Source organism: Hyperolius riggenbachi, chromosome 2, assembly GCF_040937935.1.
Source record: "Hyperolius riggenbachi isolate aHypRig1 chromosome 2, aHypRig1.pri, whole genome shotgun sequence".
Taxonomy (NCBI): domain Eukaryota; kingdom Metazoa; phylum Chordata; class Amphibia; order Anura; family Hyperoliidae; genus Hyperolius; species Hyperolius riggenbachi.
Genome location: NC_090647.1, coordinates 216538259 through 216559519, shown reverse-complemented (window position 1 = coordinate 216559519; position 21261 = coordinate 216538259). Strand labels below are relative to the sequence as shown.

Sequence of the window (21261 nt, the reverse complement as noted above, 5' to 3'; positions counted from 1 at the left end):
CCCATAGGACTCAAAAGCACATAAATATGTCTCAGCTCAATACAATGTTGCAGGCTGGACTGTGTTACAGAGGAAATAGTCAGATGATCATAAATGCCAGACTAAACAGGTGGCATTTGAACTTCATTGCTTCCAGGGATGGAGATGTCCTGATTGGGTGTGGCAGAGAGTTCCAAAGTGTAGAGGCAGCATGACAAAAGGATCTGGCTCTTAAGGTTTTGAGATAGACTTTGGGGGTGACCAAGTTATTGGATCCTTTTAATCTAAGTTTGTGGGAGGTGTGATGCAGTTGCAACTAATCCTTCAGGTATCCAGGGCGCAAATTGTGCAAAGATTTGAATGTCAATAAGCCAATCTTAAATAGAATTCTCCATTAATATGGAAAGCCAGTGGAGTGAGCAAAGGATCAGTGTTATGTGGCAGTGGCATGGTTGGCTCGTTAGCAGCCTTGCAGCTGTATTCCGTACTAACTGAAGGTGGTGCAGAGGTGAGTAATTTTTGAAATTATAGCTTACACAAATTAATTTAAGCTTAAAAGCAAAATTCACCTGTTACGTAAACCGCCAATTATTAAAGACCAAACACAATGTACTTCAATAATGGTTTGGCAAGTTTTATTAAACGGACATGATTTATCATCTATATAATACACTACGTGCTTTAACCTTCAAGCGAGAAGAAGAGGTAGTGCCCTGCCCCCAGGGCCGTTCCTAGACTTTTCGTCCCCCCGCCCATCTGTGGGTGGGGGGCCGCCGAGCTGGAGGGGGTAGCGTGCAGGAAGGGGGTATTGGGCAGAGCGGCGGGGAGGGGGGGTTGGACCCCCCTCCCTCACCTGGGTCCCCCATCTGCGCTCCCCCTCTAGCTTAACTTCAGCTGCAGCCGCCGCTATTACTAAGAGGCAGTGGGCGGGGATGACTCACCTCTTCCGCGTTCCACTGTTGCCACTTCCTGCAATGCCGTCCACTTACAATACAGTGGGCGGCATTGCAGGAGGTGACGACAGTGGAACGCACGCTGGAACGCGGAAGAGGTGAGTCATCCCCGCCCACTGCCTCTTAGTAATAGCGCGGCTGCAGCTGAAGTTAAGCTGCCGCTCTGCCCGATACCCCCTTTCCTGCACACTACCCCCTACAGCTCGGCGGCCGGGGGTAGGGGGGGGGGGGGGGGGGGGGAGTCTAGCACCGGCTCTGGGGGCAGGGCACTACTACTTCTTAGATAGATAAGGCTGCAGCTGAAGTTAAGCTAAAGGGGAAGCGCAGATGGGGGACCCAGGTGAGGGAGGGGGTCAGACCCCCCCTCCCCACCGCTTAAGCTGGAGCGCAGATGGGGGACCCAGGTGAGGGAGTTGGGGTCCGACCCCCCTCTCCGCCGCTTAAGCTGGAGGGGGAGCGCAGATGGGGGCCCAGGTGAGGGAGGGCAGGGGTCCAACCCCCCTCCCTGCCGCTCTGCCCAATACCCCCTTCCTACCCGCTACCCTTTTATGCGGCGTATGCTATGCCGCGGGTCCGCTAGTCTATTATAAAACTTTTAACAAGGGGTGCATAAATTATATGTACAGGACACCACAGACAGAAACCGCTGTAGAATAGTTGTGCACCAAATCATCAAAAAACACACAAGAAGTACTTTAGACCGATTAAGCCATTATTAGCATAAAACCAATTTTTTGTTTCTTATATAAACTAGGGTTAAATAAAACAAGGTATTGTTGTAGTATAGACCAATCTAAATAAAAAGTATACAAAAACTGATACATATCACCTTTAACTGGCACCTCTTAACAATGGCAAACCCTGAGCTAATGATACAAAGCCAAAGTGATTTGTCTTCATTAAGATTTAATTTGTGTATTGACTTGATTAAAATACGCCCAAAAGTGTTAACAACAGTGAAAGCTACAACTTTCTTTTCTTAAAATTCAAAATGAAAATGTCCTGGAGCAATTCAGAGAAGAAAACCACTTACTCTGCCTCTACAGCATTAATGTACTTTTGTCTCCAGCAAATGGCATTGCTGTTAAAATGCATATGGTCTCACTTGCTTCCCAGGACTACAGCGCAGCTCTTTTCATCCTGATGCTAGTTGCCAACATCAGTGTGTGAAGCTCAGTTTGATAAAAACATATAGCTCATGCTAGATGATAAAAGATGTAGGCAGCATTGTCAGGAAAAGAAGAAAAAAACCTACTGTATGACTCACTACTTCTCCCCCAAATGTGGGGGAAAAAAAAGTCACTGTGTTTTATAGTCCAAATGCAGGGAGTTCCTGACTTGTGAACTCATTTCAATACGAACCTCCAACCCGCTGCAATGTTGGGGACTGCCTATACTGTGCCCATGCAGAGGAGGACACAGGGACACCAAGGGGCATAGAGGAGGACACAAGGGGGACCGAGGCAGACACATGGAGGGGTGGGCAGGAGGACACAAGGGGGACAGAGGAGGACACGGGGAGACACAAGGGGTCATAATCCACAAGATGCACCTTTACAATGGATGCAACAGGTTTAGTATATATTTTTTCCCATGGGTTTTGTCCTCTAAATCTAGGTGCATCGTATGGTCAGGAGCTTCTTATAGTCGGAAAATACAGTGAATAATTTTTAGCAAAGAAAGGATTAGCTAAATGTTCCCTTGCAGCATGCAATAAAGGTGGCCAGACACTTTAGCTGGCTGCATTGTGGGCATTTTGTGAGAAAATGGTGGCCGTTACCATTCTGTAGGCATCTGCAGCTTCTCAGGAGTACAAGAACGTCACGCAAGGTCACGAATTTGTCTTCAAGAACAAATTAATGCATTAAAAATGGACAAGCCTGAACAGCTCCTATAGATAACATTGGATTCTTCAACATATTATCCGTTGCAGAAAACGGTATGTTTATGTCTATAGTGTGAACCTAGCCTAAGGACTGGTTCACAGTGCTTTGCTGCATTGCAGAATAATTCTGCATGTCAATTCACTGCCTGTACAATTCTATGAGCTTGTTCACAGTCCTGCGCTGTAGTTGATCGCATTATTCTAACTCGCTGCATGCAGGCTGTGTGTTAAAGTCTATGGCCAGTCTCCACTGCTGTTCACACTCCTTATAATGCGTGTGTCATGCAACTGACCACTGTGAACCTTGCCTTAGGGTTGGTAAATGTAATGATGGATTTGTTTACATCCGACAGTAATTAGCTCAGCTGCCTAAACTTTGTAGCAGGAAGAGAAAATGACTGCTATTCAAGATGAGTGGTACTATTTATAGTCTATTGAGAACATAAGAGAAGAAAAAAAAAAATCAAAACAACCAATACAAATATCTAAAATGATACAGAGACAGAGCTAATGGCAAGCTGTAAACGTATAAATGTTAATCAATCATCTTCCAAAAGGGACGGACAAATTTTGGGATGAGACAACAGGTAATTTTAAAGAGTAGTTACAGTAGACAGTCTATAAAATGGTGGCAGCAGAAGTTTCTCTCCAGACCATCTACAGCAGCTGGTTGCATCTCCAACCACTAGAGGGCAGTTTCCAAATTGCTTTGTGTACAGATGTTCATTTATTAATTACTAGCACCAAATTTTTCGTTAGAAATGTGGTTAAAGCGAACCCAAACCAAACATTTTTTTTAATTCAAAATATTTAGTGGCACCACTCTGACACATACAAAGATAAATAAACACTCCTTCAAGCCTATGAGCATTTCAGTGCATGCTTTTCACCCTCCTCTTTGCATAACTAGAGTTATACAGGTGGCAGCCATTTGCAATTCCTCCTTTGCTGGACACCTTCTACTCCACCAGTTTGCCGGATTCTGTCCCGGCAATATGAAAGGAAGGGAGGGGTTTCTCCATTAAATGTAAAATATTTTATATTTGTCATCATGCAGCTGAAAAAAAGGCTGCTATTTATTATTATAATTTAGAAAATAGATTTTATTTCTGAAATCTTGTATTTTTAATTTGGGTCCACTTTAAGTACCAAATGTTTCTAGGCAGCTTGTGCTTTCATTGTCCAGCATAGCACAGGTTTGAAAAAAGCTCCCTCTTTGAAATGGGTAGTCTTTTCTTTCTCTGCAAAATGTCCCTCTCACTAGATGCATCAATTTCACAATATAACATAGATGACAAACTTCACACAAGTCTCAGGTCAGACTCCCACTCACTTCAGTTCTAAATACTTAATACAGGAGAAGTTCAAAACACTCAGCCCCCTATGCAAAAGTACTCACAGGTGCTGGATCAGGTCAGCCAAGTCCTGATGTGTAGTAGAAATGAAGGATTGGCAGACTCAGATGAGTACAAAAACCGGCATCTTTTATTGAAATCATACAAAAATAACACTGTGCGCAGGGGGAGTCTTTAAAGGTAAGGAGTAGAAAACCACTTCCCTCTCAAAAAGGCTATCCACCACATTTAAAGGATACCAGAACCCTTTCTGCCCCACCCATAGTTCGAATTACTCTCTGGCCCAGTCTTCTTGGTCGACCGGGTTGAGCATCACTGCGCGAGCTTCTGTTCTCGTAAGTCCTACTGTGGCCCAGAACGCTCTGCACATGACGTAATTGTGACGTCATGCACAGAGCGCTCCAGGCCGCTGTAGTACTTGCACAGAGATGCTCATGCAGGCGCAGTGATGCTCGACCCGGCCAACCAAGAAGATGGGGCCTTAAAGCAATCAGAAATATCGGCAGGGCAGAAAGAACGACGAGGGGAGCGGCGAGCATCAGGACAGCTCACCATACATGCCCTTTCCCCCTGTTTCTCATTGATTTGGGCTCTGGTACTTTAAAGGGATAAATACATGAATGCAAAAACATGCAAGTCAAGTATAACCAATTAACACTATATGCAGTAGTTCTAAATACTTAGTAGACCAAAATGGAATAATAAGTGTACAACGCTATAAGGACATTTAACGTGTCCTCCAATTCATTCAGTCTTCTGTCAGTACACATTTCCCCAGTATTCTGCAAGTAGTATTTCTGAGGTAAAAAAGGAATCGGTTGAATTTTCTTGGCCATTTGCTTTGATTTTGCCAATAGCTGAAAGCCAACTTGTTTCTCCTCTCTCACCCACTCCATAGGACAGTAAAGACAGCTTAGCTGAGCTAAATGGGCACAACTGCCATAGGCTGCTGTGAAGACCCTGCAAAACTTTCACAAACCAATTATTTTGATTGACAAAATAGGTACAGTGCATCACTTAAAGATAATCTGTGCCAAAGGTAACAGTGCCTGTTTATAATAAGGCTGCAATCTATGCAGCATTACCATTCTCCCTTCAATGCTCATTTGGAAAAATAAGCATACAAGGAGCACCATGAGATTTCTGATAGCACTACTATCTGGAACTGGAGTAAAAGCAACGGTGTCCTCTCTGACCTTCAATAAAGAAGCCTCCTGTAGAACCCAAATCGCATAAACTTGCCTCAGATTAGTACATAGTGAAGTGATGACAGCGGATAAAGTTATGTGATCATAAATGCCAGACTAAACAGGTGGCTTTTCAGATGGCGTTCGGAAAGACCTTCTGTACATTTCTGATTTGCATAGCGTTTTTAGTAAGAGGGCTTTCTGGTCCGTTTTAGCTCCTTACACACTCCTAGGAGTTCTGAATCACCATGAGCTTGCTGGGCAATCTGTGTCAGTGGGATTAACTGGGACACCATTCACCACTATCAAATACATGGTCAACACTTATCAAGCAAGGTTAAAACAGACTTGGCACTAAACAACTGCAAATCAAGCTGCAAGATATGTATTTGTTATGACCTTACTCTGCCTATGTTCTCTGCCACAGAAATGAAAAAAATCTAAGACAGGTTTGTGAGCGATATAAGGATCAAAATGGCTGCACCTGTACAATGATCCACAATGGCTACAAGATGGGATGACCAGGAATAACTGATTAAACGGACACATTTAACAGCCTCACAGTAAGCAACAAGAGAAAAAAAAAACAGATTTTAAATAAATACTATAATCACAGGCAAAACAGAAGTGGCAGGACACAAACCTGTAGCCGATTGCGAGCCTCACATACTCTGCCCGATTGTCGAGTGTGATGTGTGTGTGCTTTGAACTCAGTTGGATGTCTTGACCACTTGCACTTGGCACAGTAAAGGGGAGGATCATCGCTTCAAATTCCTCTGAGGTAGCTTCATTGTCCCGTATGTACATGAGTCCAGGAATGAAGTCTTTATCCACCTTAGAACACAGAAACAGCATTTCTAAGAACTAAATGTAGACTACGCTGCTCTTATGCATTCATACTGGAAAGATAACATTACCAGAATATAGCAGGATTTTATACAGTTACTATTAAAGCGCACCCAAACTCTCGCACAGGACAGAAGGAAACCATAGAGAAATGCACCCTGTATGTATTTAGAGAGTTTAGCCTGTCACATTCCCACTCATCTGTGACTAACCACGTGTAGTTTAATCTCTCAGCTGTGTCAGCTGGCTGCCTGCACAGAGCAGCTAATTTGCAAACAGAGGATTTTAACCATATGGCTTCTTCCATGAAAGCAGGAAGTAGACACACTGTATATTTATTGCAGGATTTCTATCAGCAGTAACAAAAATATTTATCTTTAAAAGTTATTATGCTGTTGCTTATCTTTTAGTTCTGAGTACAGGTAGTTCTGGAAGTTCTGAGTTCAGGTGCGCTTTAAGGAAAACCGCCTCCTTTCATTTCCTCACCTGGACATCACCATGTAATGATCATTTAGCATTATATGCTGACCACACCACTAAAGAGCTAATGAACTGATTCTTATCTGTCAAGTGCTGGCTGATTCCTCGGACCACATCAGCAATTCCTGACTCTGCAAACGAGCATCCCTTCTCCAGTATTCATGTACATAACGAGCTGAAATCTCAGCTTACCTCACTGAGGTCAGCAATTGTCAGATTCATCCCAGCTAGTTGTTTCCATACTGGCTCAGCCAGATTAAGACTTAGAGGACTCCCCGTTCGAATTGCAATTCCAAGAAGCACACCTAGAGAGAAAACGAAAACACGCTGTTTAATAGATTATGACTCACTTTCTATTTACCAGCCCTGGATTTTTTACCCATAAAGCCACACTACAAGAGTATACGGTTAATTATGTGAAACTGATAATATGCAAAGTCTAGAAATCTGTTCTCTATTTTATAACTCCAGATGATCTTTATAAGACTATAATTACTACAGATAAAAGATGATGTTACTTCCAATGTGACAGAACACACTGCAGGAAAGTAAAATGAAAGCATCTTACGTTATGTTAACTATGCTTTCCAGTTGAATATTTTTTTAAGCAATACAGACAAGAACCCTTATGTCACAGCATGCATGTCCACACATTCAGCTGAGCCCAGCAGGAACATGCTACAGCCCACTAGAGTGATTTTAGCAGAGTTTTTGGATTGCTGATAAACACTGGTGATCCCAAAAAAGCGCTATGCTAATAAATTTATTTGAAATTGCTGTATAAAAATTGACCCCTCCCCACGCGAATTGCAATCGATAGAAATAAAATCACAACAAAAAACACTGGAAATCACTGTACAAGATGCTAGCAAAAGGGGGACAACAGCTATCGCGCTACAAAATTCAACTAGCCTCAGACTTTCTGTCCCTTTTCAATAAAGGTGACAATAAAGTCTATAATCAAGACAAGGCATAGTTCTTTATCTTAGCCCATTAATGGTGGGTGCACACTTAGGTGCCATAGTGAGCATTTCGGCGTGTTAAGAGTGCAGAGGAATCTTTTGGTATAATGTGGTGCATGCAATGCGGTATCCATATACAAACATTAAAGGAATACTATCGATACCCAAGTGTTCTAAAATGACAGTGTACAAATAATGTCTAAGTAGCTGTGTAAACATTTTCCTACTTTTTATGCTAAATATCAGAGGCAAAAACTGTAATTTATTGAGGGTAGGATTTAGCTATATTGGGACAAATCAATTGCAGAAGGGGTGTCTGCTTCAATGCAAAGCCAGAGTTGAATATCAGACTACAGAAAGAAAATATCAAACATATCAAACTCTGAAAGCAAAAACAGTATGAAAAGCTGTGGCAATTAGTTACATTTGCTCTGCTCTCTTCAGACACTTCCGTCAGAAACAGAGCTCCCAACAGCTGCAGCTCCTGTGTCCTGTCTCTCTCTGTCACACACAGAGCTACACATAGAGTTAACTGATCAAGTGTGAGGGGAATTTCCCCTCTCCTCATGGCTCAGTCAGCCGTCAGTTTTGGCGTCAATAAAGTTTGAATGGATTTTGCTAACAGTAAACAAAGAAGTTGCTAATAAAATGTATACACCAGTACTTAGCAGCACTTCCCAAACAATTCCTGTGTCAATTGAAAAAAATATGTGAATCGATAGTATTCCTTTAACAGGTGCATTGAAGTACTTTCCTTTGTAGGTGCTGTATGTGTCACTTGATGTGTTGCACCTGTGTGTGCAAGAAAACGTATTGTGGCAAAACTTTTCCATTTTGCACACCTTGGGTGTACCCCTCGCCTAAGGTCTAAGGGCTCTTTCACACTAGAGGCTGCGGTAGAAAAGGCTGAAAGTCAGCCTTTTGCTTAACGCCAATACATAGCGTTTTCAAAGCGTTTTCAAAGCCTTTTGAAAGAGTTTTACAGCTCATATGAAAACGTCCTTTTTTTTTTCTTCTATAAAAATAAGTGAACAAGTCAGCTGTAAAACGCTTTGAAAACGCTGAAGTTGGCATTTTCCATTGACTATCATTGAAACGCCAACAGCCAACTTCGGCTGTAAACAGCCCTGAAAAAGCTCCTGGGCAACGCTCCAAAACGCCGAGTTAGATGTGAAAGGTAAAATGAAAGTCTATGGACTTTCTTTTACCTAGCAAAACGCCAACTTCGGCCGTGGCGTTAAAACGCCGAAAAATCCCTCTGGTGTGAAAGGGCCCTAAGTGTGTTCTCTGTAGGCTGAGGCTGTGAGAAGATATAGGAGCCAGAGTACATGGATGTTAAACATCTGCTTTTCAGGTGTGTTCCAGAAGTATTAAAAATGTACCTTTTAGAGCTGGTTCACACTTGGGCGATTCTCCCACGCTTTGCTGATCGCCGGCGATCAGCAAAGCGCTGCTACAATGTATACCTATGGATACCTTCAAACTTCAGCAGTTGCGATTTTGATTAATCGCAAATGCGTTGCATGCAGCGTTTTGGGGGAGATTGCTCTGTGATTTCCATTCTATTGAACGGGAATCACAAGCGCAAATTGTGCTGAATCGTGAGATTTTGCCCACAAATAGAGATTGCGGAGCCGAACGTGATCGCGGGCAAAGAGCCGAGTGTGAACCGGCCCTCACAGGGTTTGAATTTATAGAGGATATTGAATGCAATTGAAATGCTTTCAAAGTTGTGTTTGGTTTAAGCTGCCTGTGTCATTCTACTACATAAAGAGGATTCATTGATTAATGCAGGGGGTGGCTAGCTGGCTACGATAAAATGCGATGCGAATGCCCCTCTGAACACTTTGCAATCATACTGTGTTTCAATAAAGGCTAGTATACACAAAGCCTAAAACCAAGGCATATAAGAGATCTGTGATACAATAGATTTTGCTTTCCTATTTTGTGCCGTTGGTGGTGTAATTTTCAATAGTGGCTGCAATGCAGCATTCTATAGATCTGCTTGTAGAAGCAAAGGATTGCTTCCAGTTTAGCAGTTGTACGTAGAGAAAGCTCTGCAGCACTGGAACGTTTTCAACTTATGGTGCTCACTCTTATTAAATACAAGTTTCTATATACCAAGAACTGGGCTACCGCATTACAGCACAGAAATGGCAGAAAGCACTTTTCTCTGATTCAAATGATAAAATCACAGGAGTTTGAGGTTTCGCAGGAGCATTGTTTTTTGTAATTAAAGTAACACTTTTTTGTAGATGTAAAGGTTGTAGAACATACCATGAACCAGCAGCAGTGACCCTTAGGGCCCGTTCAGATCAGAAATGCGGATGGCTATGCGTGCGGAACGCGTGCGGACCGCAACGCGTACGAACGCATGGCCATCCGCGTTTGTGTGCGTTGCGTGGCTGATCCCATCACTGAAAAGTGAATGGGACAGCCACGCGTTTTTGCAAAATCTGCGTGCAGCATGCGTTCCCGGACCGCACAGGTCCGGAACGCATGCAGTGTGAACATCAGACATTGCACTCTATGCAATGTCTGATGTCGTGCGTTTTGGCCACCTGCACGCGTTTCCAAAACGCGGCTGGAAACGCGTGCAGTGTGAACGGGCCCTTACAGTAATGTAACAAAACATCTCACCACCATGTAACAGTGCACCTGTGAGAGGATTACGCCATTTAACCCAGTCTCTTTTTCTCTATAGTAATTACATCAATGAGTATAATAGCTGCTATATTGTTTCCAACTTTTAGCTTTAATTACTTAATAACTACCTTATTGCTATCCCAAGGGAGACAGCCTGATGCTTCATATGGTCAGTTATGAGCAATGGCATTATAAAAATAATAAAGTTACAAAAGCTGGCATTCAGGATACAGAAGCAGTATAATCTATGGCTTTCGAGCCCCAAGCAGCTATTCTGAACATGGCGTGTAAAGTCTATCATAGGAAAGCACTTTGAAAGGCCCAGAACAATGAAAACCTAACTCTAGGGGTCCTGGAGAAATAGCACACAGATTCACAAAGTGACACTAAACGGACAAAGCAGTCAAATATCGTGACTTTAAAAGCAGTTTTTATCCTCGCATAAAAGAGTATAATAAACTGCTGTCTGCCCATCTTTATATCTGTCGGAAAAACAGTTACTGAGAAAGAGCAATCGCTTTGTGTGTTGCCACAAGTTCTCCTCTGATCTATGTCATGGTCAACCATTCAGCTGCTCTCAACCCCACCTTTGGCACAAAACCTTCCCTGCTGTTAGCACATCCATTTGTGCAGGCGGGGGTTGGGGTGGGTGGAGAAAGACATCACAATGTGCGAACAGGGGGATGGACAGGCCACTAAATCCAGGTTAAGATCTGTGCTAGTCAGGTAGAAAAGGAATATAATATTAATGCATTCATGAATTGTGAGACCACAGGGGTAGTGTACATGGTTACCTGCCCCTGTGGTCTGCAATATATCGGAATGACCACGCGAGCCTTTAAGGCTCGGATCTTGGAGCATATCTCCAATGTTGGGAATAAAAATGAAAACTGCAAAGGTCCACTGAGAGATCATTACCAGCAATTTCATGGAGGCTCCTTTAGGGGAAGTCTTGTAAAGGTTCTGGTTTCTAAAAAGAAAGGGGCAAGAAAGACCAATTTAGAAAAAGAACTGTGCCGTATAGAGACAATGTGGATATATAAGCTGGGAACTCTGTCCCCGCTAGGTCTAAATTCTGAGATGGATTTCTCCGTATTTTTGAACTAACTAGCTAATTAGTGATAGTGGAGTTCTCCTTTAGAGAGGAAAAAATTGGGAGGAGTGCATATACAAGTATGACTGACGGGTAATGCATGATATATGAGCATGATACCTACTGGAGAAAATTATCTGTATGTTCGTATGTCTGAAACCACGACCACGATTATAAGTAGGGTCAGTTATATATGCTCTATGCCCCACTTGAACTCTAAAACTGACTGGCATGACTGTTTGAAAAACGAAAGAGATGAAATAATAAGGTTATTACCACTATGATTCCAGAAAGTAAGACGTTGAAAAAATGGAGACTAAGAATTATTCTTCTAGAAAATCTGAGCAATGTGTCTAAGTAGCCCCTTGAAAATCATGTATCTAGGGAATCTCTGAGCTGGAGGGGACAATTATATGAATGAACGCTGGTGTGGGAAAGGATTCCATAAACAAAGATGGCCGCTGTGGGATCGTCATGTGATGAAGCTGGAAAATATAAAAAAGCCATCTGGATGTCTAACCACTCCCCCTGACGTCACTCTGAGGAAGCCAAGTTGATTGGTGAAACATGTAAGTGGGAGGAGTCCCAGGAGGTCGACCTCGTTCACCACCAGGAACACAGGAGCGCTCGATCCCCGCTGTGACGCCACAACTTTAAGCAGGAAGCGGGTAGATCGCGCTCACCGCCGCCGCCAGATTAGACCACGCCAGTCTTAGGAGGTGTAACAGCGGGATTTATGGGAACGGCAAACCGGGGGAATCAGCGTCTAGCCACCATGGACCGCAGAGTGTCGGGGACCTGCGGATATCCGAAGGTGTAGTGACATTCATCACTCTGATCCACCTGAAATACAAGTAAGCCGTGATTTAAGTCTTGCTTCCAACATAAAAAGATACCTCAAGATATTCCTTCGTGTGGAGGAGAGTGTTATGATTAAGGACTGGAAGAGGTCTCAACCTATGTTTTTTCTTATGAGGAACCTTTTTGTTTTTTTCCTCCTGCATTGGCCATACAATATAAATTTGAGTGCACTCAAGGGTTGAACTATCCAGTAACCTTGCGGGTTCATGTACATTCCCCTACCTCTTCTATGAGGTTAAAACCCACGTTCAAGCTATTAGCTGTGATCTAAAGGATATCTATAATTATTGGTTGCAATACTCCCATCTCTAGATCTGCTGCAGCATCCAATTAGTATAATAAGTGTGGTCTGAGTGTGGCATGCGGATGTATGTGTGGAGGGGGGACTGAGGCACCCTGGGATCCTCAATTTTAAGTGATTTTAAAATTGTTTGTTGAATACTGTGAATAGATCCATAATAAAGAATTTTTGTATTTTTGGAATCTTGTGAGGCCCTATTATCAAACTTCTTCTGCTCTGTGCTAAAATAGTTATGTATTTCAGTTTCTCGGGGCCCAAAGATTAATGTATGGGTTTCTTTTCGTGAGGAGCTTTAAATAGCCCTCTGATGAAATACCCAAATTCTGATTCCATTTACTGAGGTCTGCCTCCCCTGGCTTTACTTAGTTCATGACATACGGTTTTGGAAACCATTAGTTCTAGCAGTCCCATTCTTTTATTTCACCCCCTATATGTACGGGGGGAATCTTTATTGTGGACCGTTGAATTCCAGATATTCAATTAGTATATATGTGTATTGCATTAAAGTTAGGGGTGAGTGTGGAGGTTAAAAGATGGCATATAGAATACCAGACACTTTTGAACAGGAAATAGAAACAGCCTTTTCCAATTCTAAATCAGACATAGTGAGTTCTAGCAATGTAGGCAATGAAAAGGAGCCCTTGTGGCAACTCTTTCGGAACCATAAAAACTTAATGGAAAAGCAGCTTAAGAGGAGGTGGAACGTCTCCTTCTTGCAGTCCTATTATAAGGCGAAGATTATTCCTCACGGTATACGTGAACGAATACTGCCAGCTGAAAATTTGCAAACTGAAAGATTCAAAAAGATCTGGCAAGAGGACTGCTTGAGGAGAGGTCTACACATTCTAAGTCTGTTTATAGACGAGGAGAAACTACAATTGGAGGAACTATCAGAGGCAGTGGAGAAAAGTAGTGTAGAACTTGATGCCTTTAAAGAGAACTCTGACTTTCTGAAACTAAACAATAATTTAAAAATTCATATGGAAAAGGCTCAATTTACTATTAAAAAGATGAAACAAACTAAATTCCAAAAGGATGTCTTGGAATGGAACCTGGAAACAGTGTTCGACCCATCCCTGAAACCCAAGCGAGGACGTTCAAAATCAAGGAGGAGAGGCAGTGGGAGTCGACCACGACGCCCGCCTGCTTCAGGACCTAGAGGAGGTGAGGAACAGAATAGGGAGGAGAATTCTGAAGGATTAGAGGAGGGGATAAGTCCCAGACAGGTTAATTTTTTAGACGAGCACGATGGAGAGGAACAGGAAGACAACGACCAGGACAGAGGAAAAGGTTCAGGGAAAGGAACAAAAGGGAGGGACCAGAAGGGAAGGGAACCAAAGGAGAAAGAGCAGAGGGAGGAACTAAGGAGGGGACGCAGCCAGAACAAGGAGAACAGGGAGAAATAGGGGTCAATGTAGTGAATCTCACTGAATTCAGGCTTGAGGCACGTCACATCTCTTTGCTATCAAGGGGGCTATCATTTGCCCCAATCCAAAAAGGTGATGAATTCACTGTCTATAAGGATATTATATTATTTCTGAGAAGAACTTTGTTGAAATTAATGTATAAAGATAAACAAATTTCTCATATTGAGAACTTCAATATGAGAGCCAATTATCAATGCCTGAATTTAGATGAGAGAGAAGCTCTTATGGCCCTGGAACAATTATGGGATGAGGGCAGCGTGGAAATACCGTGGGAGGGAACAGAGGAGACCCCCCCAGCCTCTACTGATTGTCATATCCCGACAACAGGCTTGCGGAAAAAATCAAGCTTCATGCCACCAATTAGTTCAAACAAGTACTTGTCAGTGTTCTTGGAAACATTTGCTAAGGAGGTGGGATCCCTTGAACTGGCCCCCTTGGGTGAACACAATCTGTCCAAAGATGAACAGCGAGCTTTAAAAGAATTAAAAGATCTAAAAGGTATAGTCATTAAGCCAAGTGACAAGGGGGGGAACGTGGTCTTGTGGAAGGAGGAGGACTACTTAAGGGAGGCATACCGTCATTTGAATGATGGGGCCACTTATCATCGCCTCACTGGAGACCCTTTCCCCGTTTTGGTCAATAAAATTAATGACAAATTGGAAGAAGCCGTTTCGGAAGGCCTCATAACAAGGACTGAATTGGAATATTTGAAGGTGGTAGAATATGTGAAACCCACCTTCTATCTTATTCCTAAGCTGCACAAAAATAAGGAAAGACCCCCGGGTCGCCCGATTATGTCTGGAATGGGGGGCCCAACGGAAAAACTTGGACAGTTTGTGGACAGGAAGCTAAGGGGTCTCGTTCAGGCCCTACCATCCTATGTGCAGGATACGAGAGATGTACTGAGAGTCATCTCAAGTGTCAATGTTCCCCCTGAGGCCCTGCTGGTGGGGATCGACGTAGAGTCGTTATATACGTCGATTCCCCACCAAGCAGGCCTAAAAGCAGTTTCCTTCTTTTTGGGAGAGTCCTACCCAGATATACCTGAACATAACCAATTTTTGATTGATATGTTAGAGCTGGTACTCACTGAGAACTTTTTTCTTTTTGAAGGTAGGCCGTATCACCAGGTGGCCGGGACGTCAATGGGGGCGGCGTGTGCGCCGGCCTATGCATGCCTCCATCTCGGGTATTGGGAGAGGAGGGATGTTTATACTATGGAGCAGTTCCGGCGCCACGTTGCCCTCTGGATAAGATTTATTGACGATGTGCTGGTGGTGTGGAGGGGTGGAAGAGCCGAGCTGGAGGTCTTTATTGATAATTTAAATGCCAATGACAAGAATATAAAACTCACCTATACGTGTGATGCTGGAGAGCTACCCTTTCTGGACCTAAGAATTGCGGTCAGGGAGGGACGCTTAGTAAGTACCACGTATAGAAAGCCAACAGCCGGTAACACCATCCTCCACGCCGCCAGCCATCATCCCGGCCACCTGGTGAAAAACATCCCTTATGGTCAGTTTCTCCGTTTAAGGAGGAACTGTACCACTGAGGAGGATTTTAATTCTGAAGCCCGTGAATTATATGGACGCCTCAGGGAACGGGGGTATTCCCATAGAACCCTGAGGAGATGTCTTCAAAGAGCAAGAAAACGGGACCGTGAATCTCTCCTTGCAGATAGTGAAAGGGATGGATCGAGCACTGAGAGAAAGGTGGGAATAGTGACCCAATATGGCTCCCACTGGAGCTCTTTGAGGGACTGCTTGACTAAATTATGGCCAATTTTATTGGCGTCACCCGATATAGCAGAAATTGTGGGACCGTATCCCACGATGACAGCCAAACGGGCACGTAATTTGAAAGACCATTTGGTGAGTTCTGAATTTTGCAGTAAACGAGCAGAGGAAGAAAGGAAGAACTGGCTTTCTGCCACTCCCCCTCCAAAAGGTATGCATCGCTGTGGGAGATGCAAGGTCTGCCCCTTTGTACACAAAACCGGAACATTTTGGGACTCTAAGCATGAAAAGGAATATAATATTAATGCATTCATGAATTGTGAGACCACAGGGGTAGTGTACATGGTTACCTGCCCCTGTGGTCTGCAATATATCGGAATGACCACGCGAGCCTTTAAGGCTCGGATCTTGGAGCATATCTCCAATGTTGGGAATAAAAATGAAAACTGCAAAGGTCCACTGAGAGATCATTACCAGCAATTTCATGGAGGCTCCTTTAGGGGAAGTCTTGTAAAGGTTCTGGTTTCTAAAAAGAAAGGGGCAAGAAAGACCAATTTAGAAAAAGAACTGTGCCGTATAGAGACAATGTGGATATATAAGCTGGGAACTCTGTCCCCGCTAGGTCTAAATTCTGAGATGGATTTCTCCGTATTTTTGAACTAACTAGCTAATTAGTGATAGTGGAGTTCTCCTTTAGAGAGGAAAAAATTGGGAGGAGTGCATATACAAGTATGACTGACGGGTAATGCATGATATATGAGCATGATACCTACTGGAGAAAATTATCTGTATGTTCGTATGTCTGAAACCACGACCACGATTATAAGTAGGGTCAGTTATATATGCTCTATGCCCCACTTGAACTCTAAAACTGACTGGCATGACTGTTTGAAAAACGAAAGAGATGAAATAATAAGGTTATTACCACTATGATTCCAGAAAGTAAGACGTTGAAAAAATGGAGACTAAGAATTATTCTTCTAGAAAATCTGAGCAATGTGTCTAAGTAGCCCCTTGAAAATCATGTATCTAGGGAATCTCTGAGCTGGAGGGGACAATTATATGAATGAACGCTGGTGTGGGAAAGGATTCCATAAACAAAGATGGCCGCTGTGGGATCGTCATGTGATGAAGCTGGAAAATATAAAAAAGCCATCTGGATGTCTAACCACTCCCCCTGACGTCACTCTGAGGAAGCCAAGTTGATTGGTGAAACATGTAAGTGGGAGGAGTCCCAGGAGGTCGACCTCGTTCACCACCAGGAACACAGGAGCGCTCGATCCCCGCTGTGACGCCACAACTTTAAGCAGGAAGCGGGTAGATCGCGCTCACCGCCGCCGCCAGATTAGACCACGCCAGTCTTAGGAGGTGTAACAGCGGGATTTATGGGAACGGCAAACCGGGGGAATCAGCGTCTAGCCACCATGGACCGCAGAGTGTCGGGGACCTGCGGATATCCGAAGGTGTAGTGACATTCATCACTCTGATCCACCTGAAATACAAGTAAGCCGTGATTTAAGTCTTGCTTCCAACATAAAAAGATACCTCAAGATATTCCTTCGTGTGGAGGAGAGTGTTATGATTAAGGACTGGAAGAGGTCTCAACCTATGTTTTTTCTTATGAGGAACCTTTTTGTTTTTTTCCTCCTGCATTGGCCATACAATATAAATTTGAGTGCACTCAAGGGTTGAACTATCCAGTAACCTTGCGGGTTCATGTACATTCCCCTACCTCTTCTATGAGGTTAAAACCCACGTTCAAGCTATTAGCTGTGATCTAAAGGATATCTATAATTATTGGTTGCAATACTCCCATCTCTAGATCTGCTGCAGCATCCAATTAGTATAATAAGTGTGGTCTGAGTGTGGCATGCGGATGTATGTGGGGAGGGGGGACTGAGGCACCCTGGGATCCTCAATTTTAAGTGATTTTAAAATTGTTTGTTGAATACTGTGAATAGATCCATAATAAAGAATTTTTGTATTTTTGGAATCTTGTGAGGCCCTATTATCAAACTTCTTCTGCTCTGTGCTAAAACTAATCAGGTAGCTGGCCAGATCTGCACACCGTTTGCATCCAGATATAATAATTGCATACTAAAAAATTATTGCACGTATGGTTGTGAGATTTGGACCATAAGAAAGGCTAAGCACCAAAGAATTGTGGTGCTGAAAAATACTTTTGCGAGTCCCTTGGATTGCAAGAAGATCCAATCAGTCAATGGTTAAAGAAATTACTCCTGACTGTTCATTGGAATGAGCAATCCCGAAACTGAAATACTTTGGACAAATAATGAGAAAGCAGGATTAATTTGAGAACCTGATGCTGGGATAGTTCAAGCGCAGAAGGAGGTAATGGCAGAAAACGAAATAGAAGTACAGTCAGTGTTCTACATGCAACTGTGTTTACTTTTGGTACATTTCCCTCACCACCAGATTCCTTTAAGGCAATAGGATCTGCTATTTGAGCCCTTTTCAAACTTGGGCACGTTTTTTATTTTTTTGCGTTACCCTTTCTGCATGCAGAATAATGCAATGGCAAAGTGTATGAGGCCTAGTACACTAATCACTAGAGATGATTAATGATATTCAGAATTTATGCAAATGTATGTACATTTTTATGCAAATATATGCAGCTTGAAATTGGACCAATCAATTTAAACCTGGGTTTGACTTGATTGGTCCATTTTCAAGCTACATATATTTGTATAAAAATTTACATAAATTTGCTTTAACGCTGAAGTATTTGCATCTCATTGATCATCCCTACCAACCATGACCTGCTTTGGAAGTACCTAAATCACGGCCGACCCGCCGCAAAGTCAACAGCACGTTACCGCCGGACTGAATTCATGTAAGTCAATGGTCGATGCAAAACTTTAACTATATTATCCTGGCTTCCCCGCATATACAACTGGGAAGCCAGGAATCCCTGTGATATACTTCCTGTCCAGCATGGAGTATGTCACTGGGTGAAAGGCAGCACTATGCATATGACACGGTCAGCGCACTCTGCCGCATGGTCATATGAATTGATTTTTTGAGATTGTGATGCGATGCTTGCACCCCTCGCATCAAACCTACAAGAATCAGTGCGGCGGTGTGATGCAAGGAGGTTGGTGCATCAAACTGCAATGCTCGCCACAAATATAAAACCAGCATAATTAGCCAACATCTGGGTACTTTCAGCGCTAATTAAAACAAAATACATTTCATAATATATTATCTGATTTCAGTTTGGCTACACTGGAAGCTTTGTATGCACATTACATGTCTGGAGTTACACTTTAAGGAAAATACAGAACATAACAACCAATAGCAAAATAAATGAATGGCACTCACCTAGAAATCTAAACATGTTCATATGGAGGGGGGTTTTGGCTGCTGGATTTAGGAGGAAACAGTCTCGATTAGCCCCAGACTCATCTCGGCCATTAGGAGTTACAATAAGAAGGGGAGTAAGACCATTCTGAAGCTCTTCACACATTTCTGCGATGGATTCACTGTAGCCACCACCACAGTCGTCTACAGACTCACCTGGTATAAAGAATAATCATTTACAGATGAACATACCTTCAATCCAAAAAAGATTAAAAAAAAAAAAAAAACAACAAAAAAAAACTAAACTACAGCATTAAAATAGATCTAGTAATGCTAGATCTATTCACTATAACTTTAACTTCCTGCAAAATATAAATATTTATGGATGGAGACAGAGGTGGGGTCAGTGCTAGTAGGTGCACAGCCATTGACTTTGACCCCAGAAGACACCATTGATGCCTACTTCCTGCAAATCATTAGCTACAGCCAATGTAAACCCTGCATTAAAGGGACACTTAAGCCAGAAAAGAGAGTTTTACTTACCTGGGGCTTCTACCAGCACCCTGCACCAGTCCTGTGCCCTCGCAGCCACTTACTAATCCTCTGATCCCCTGCTGCCAGCTAGTTTCGTTTTTGCCAACAGGCCCAACAGGACTGGCCAAGCGTAGCTTCCTCCGCATTCCTGACTGCAATTAGCGCTACAAAAATACGCGTTGCCGCGTTACCAACACATAGATATGCGGAAATGCGTATTTTTGTACGCGTTGCGGCCCGCAATAGCGCTAATTGCAGTCGGGAATACGGAGGAAGCTACGTGTGGCCAGTCCTGTCGGCAAAACCAAAACTAGCTGACAGCGGGGGACCAGGGGATTAGTGGGTGGCTGCGAGGGCACAGGACTACTGCAGGGGGCTGGTAGAAGCCCCAGGTGAGTAAAACTTTTTTTCTGGCTTAAGTGTCTCTTTAAACCTGTAGGATGTTGGACAAGTTGGGTCCCATTCAGTAGAAGTTTCTGTACTGCAGTTATCTTATCAGCTGTCCAAGACTCACACCCATCTGTTCCACATTGATACTATGCATATGTGTTCAGTTCAACACTACACAGTTTTTACAATACACACTAAAATTATAGATAAACTATCAAAAAAAATTATATAAACTATAAAGTTATTTATTAAAAAAAAATCTATGCTATTAGGTTTAGTATTGACATCAAGTTTCTAGTTTTTCCTTTTTTTTATTTGGCAAGATACAAAATATAAAAAAAAAATCAACGCATATTTCTAGAGCTTTATCTGCTGGTTTTGTATCTTGTAAACGTTTAATTGTTGTGTAGTAAAGATGAGTCCACAGTTTCAGTAGGGTCTAATAAGCAGTCACCAATTCAAAAGTAGTACCGTACACACTCAAATACAAGTCCAATTTTTGACACCAAAAAAAAAAGTGTCCCAAAAGTGGAGGGAGGTCCAGGATTTAGTCTTCTCATTCTGTGCATCCATCTTTCAATCGACCGTGCAGATCTGTACTCGCCATTTGTGGACAGCAGCAAGTATAGATCTTCATGGTAGACCCAGGGCGCGATTCCATTAGAGAGACGCGCGCCGGCTCTTCGGGAAAGCACACGATCTGCAGCCTCCCGCGTCGATTCGGATGGAAAAGCCACTATTCGCCTGCGGGGAAACTCTGCGGATTTGCGGCGGTTTGCGCTCAAGTGAAAACGCGCCCTAAAAGATGGCTGCCCAGACCGAAGAGACAGTGAAGCCCTGGTCCTCAAGCGACGAGTAACAGAGCTGCACAAGAGACGGGAAGATGGATGCACAGAATGAGAAGACCGTGAATCCCTGGACCTCTAGCGACAAGTAAGAGAGCTGCACAACAGATGGGAAGATACCTGTCTGGAATGAGAAGACAATCCTGGACCTCTAGCGGAAACTACAGAGCTGTAAGAATGAAAAGGTGGCTGCCAGGAACGAGGAGAGGCACAACCACGGTTTCCAATGCACTCTCTGCATCACATACATGGGGAAGGCTAGGGGGAGATATTGGAGGTACTGCTTATAATCTGATCACACATTGTTAGGTATTTTGAGGAACTAAATTTGAGGGTTCAGCATATACTCGGGATGGCTTGTACTTGAGTATATACGGCAATAAGCAAACAATCCTTCTTAATATACCAATCTGCTATATTCAGAAGACTGAAGCTGGAATTATCACACCAAAGCTAACAG

The 21261-nt window shown here is 43.1% G+C and overlaps 1 protein-coding gene across 9 annotated transcripts in view; it reads right to left on the bottom strand.

Moving 5' to 3' along the window:
* HERC2 (HECT and RLD domain containing E3 ubiquitin protein ligase 2) overlaps positions 1 to 21261 on the bottom strand; it is a 250080-nt gene that overhangs the window by 6398 nt on the left and 222421 nt on the right. For all 9 annotated transcript variants that reach the window (XM_068268132.1, XM_068268135.1, XM_068268138.1 and 6 more), the window contains 3 exons: positions 19054 to 19248; positions 6878 to 6990; positions 6003 to 6193 (listed from right to left, as the gene is read on the bottom strand). In XM_068268132.1, coding sequence (XP_068124233.1) covers positions 6003 to 6193; positions 6878 to 6990; positions 19054 to 19248 — 499 coding nt within the window. The remainder of the gene's footprint in view (positions 1 to 6002; positions 6194 to 6877; positions 6991 to 19053; positions 19249 to 21261) is intronic.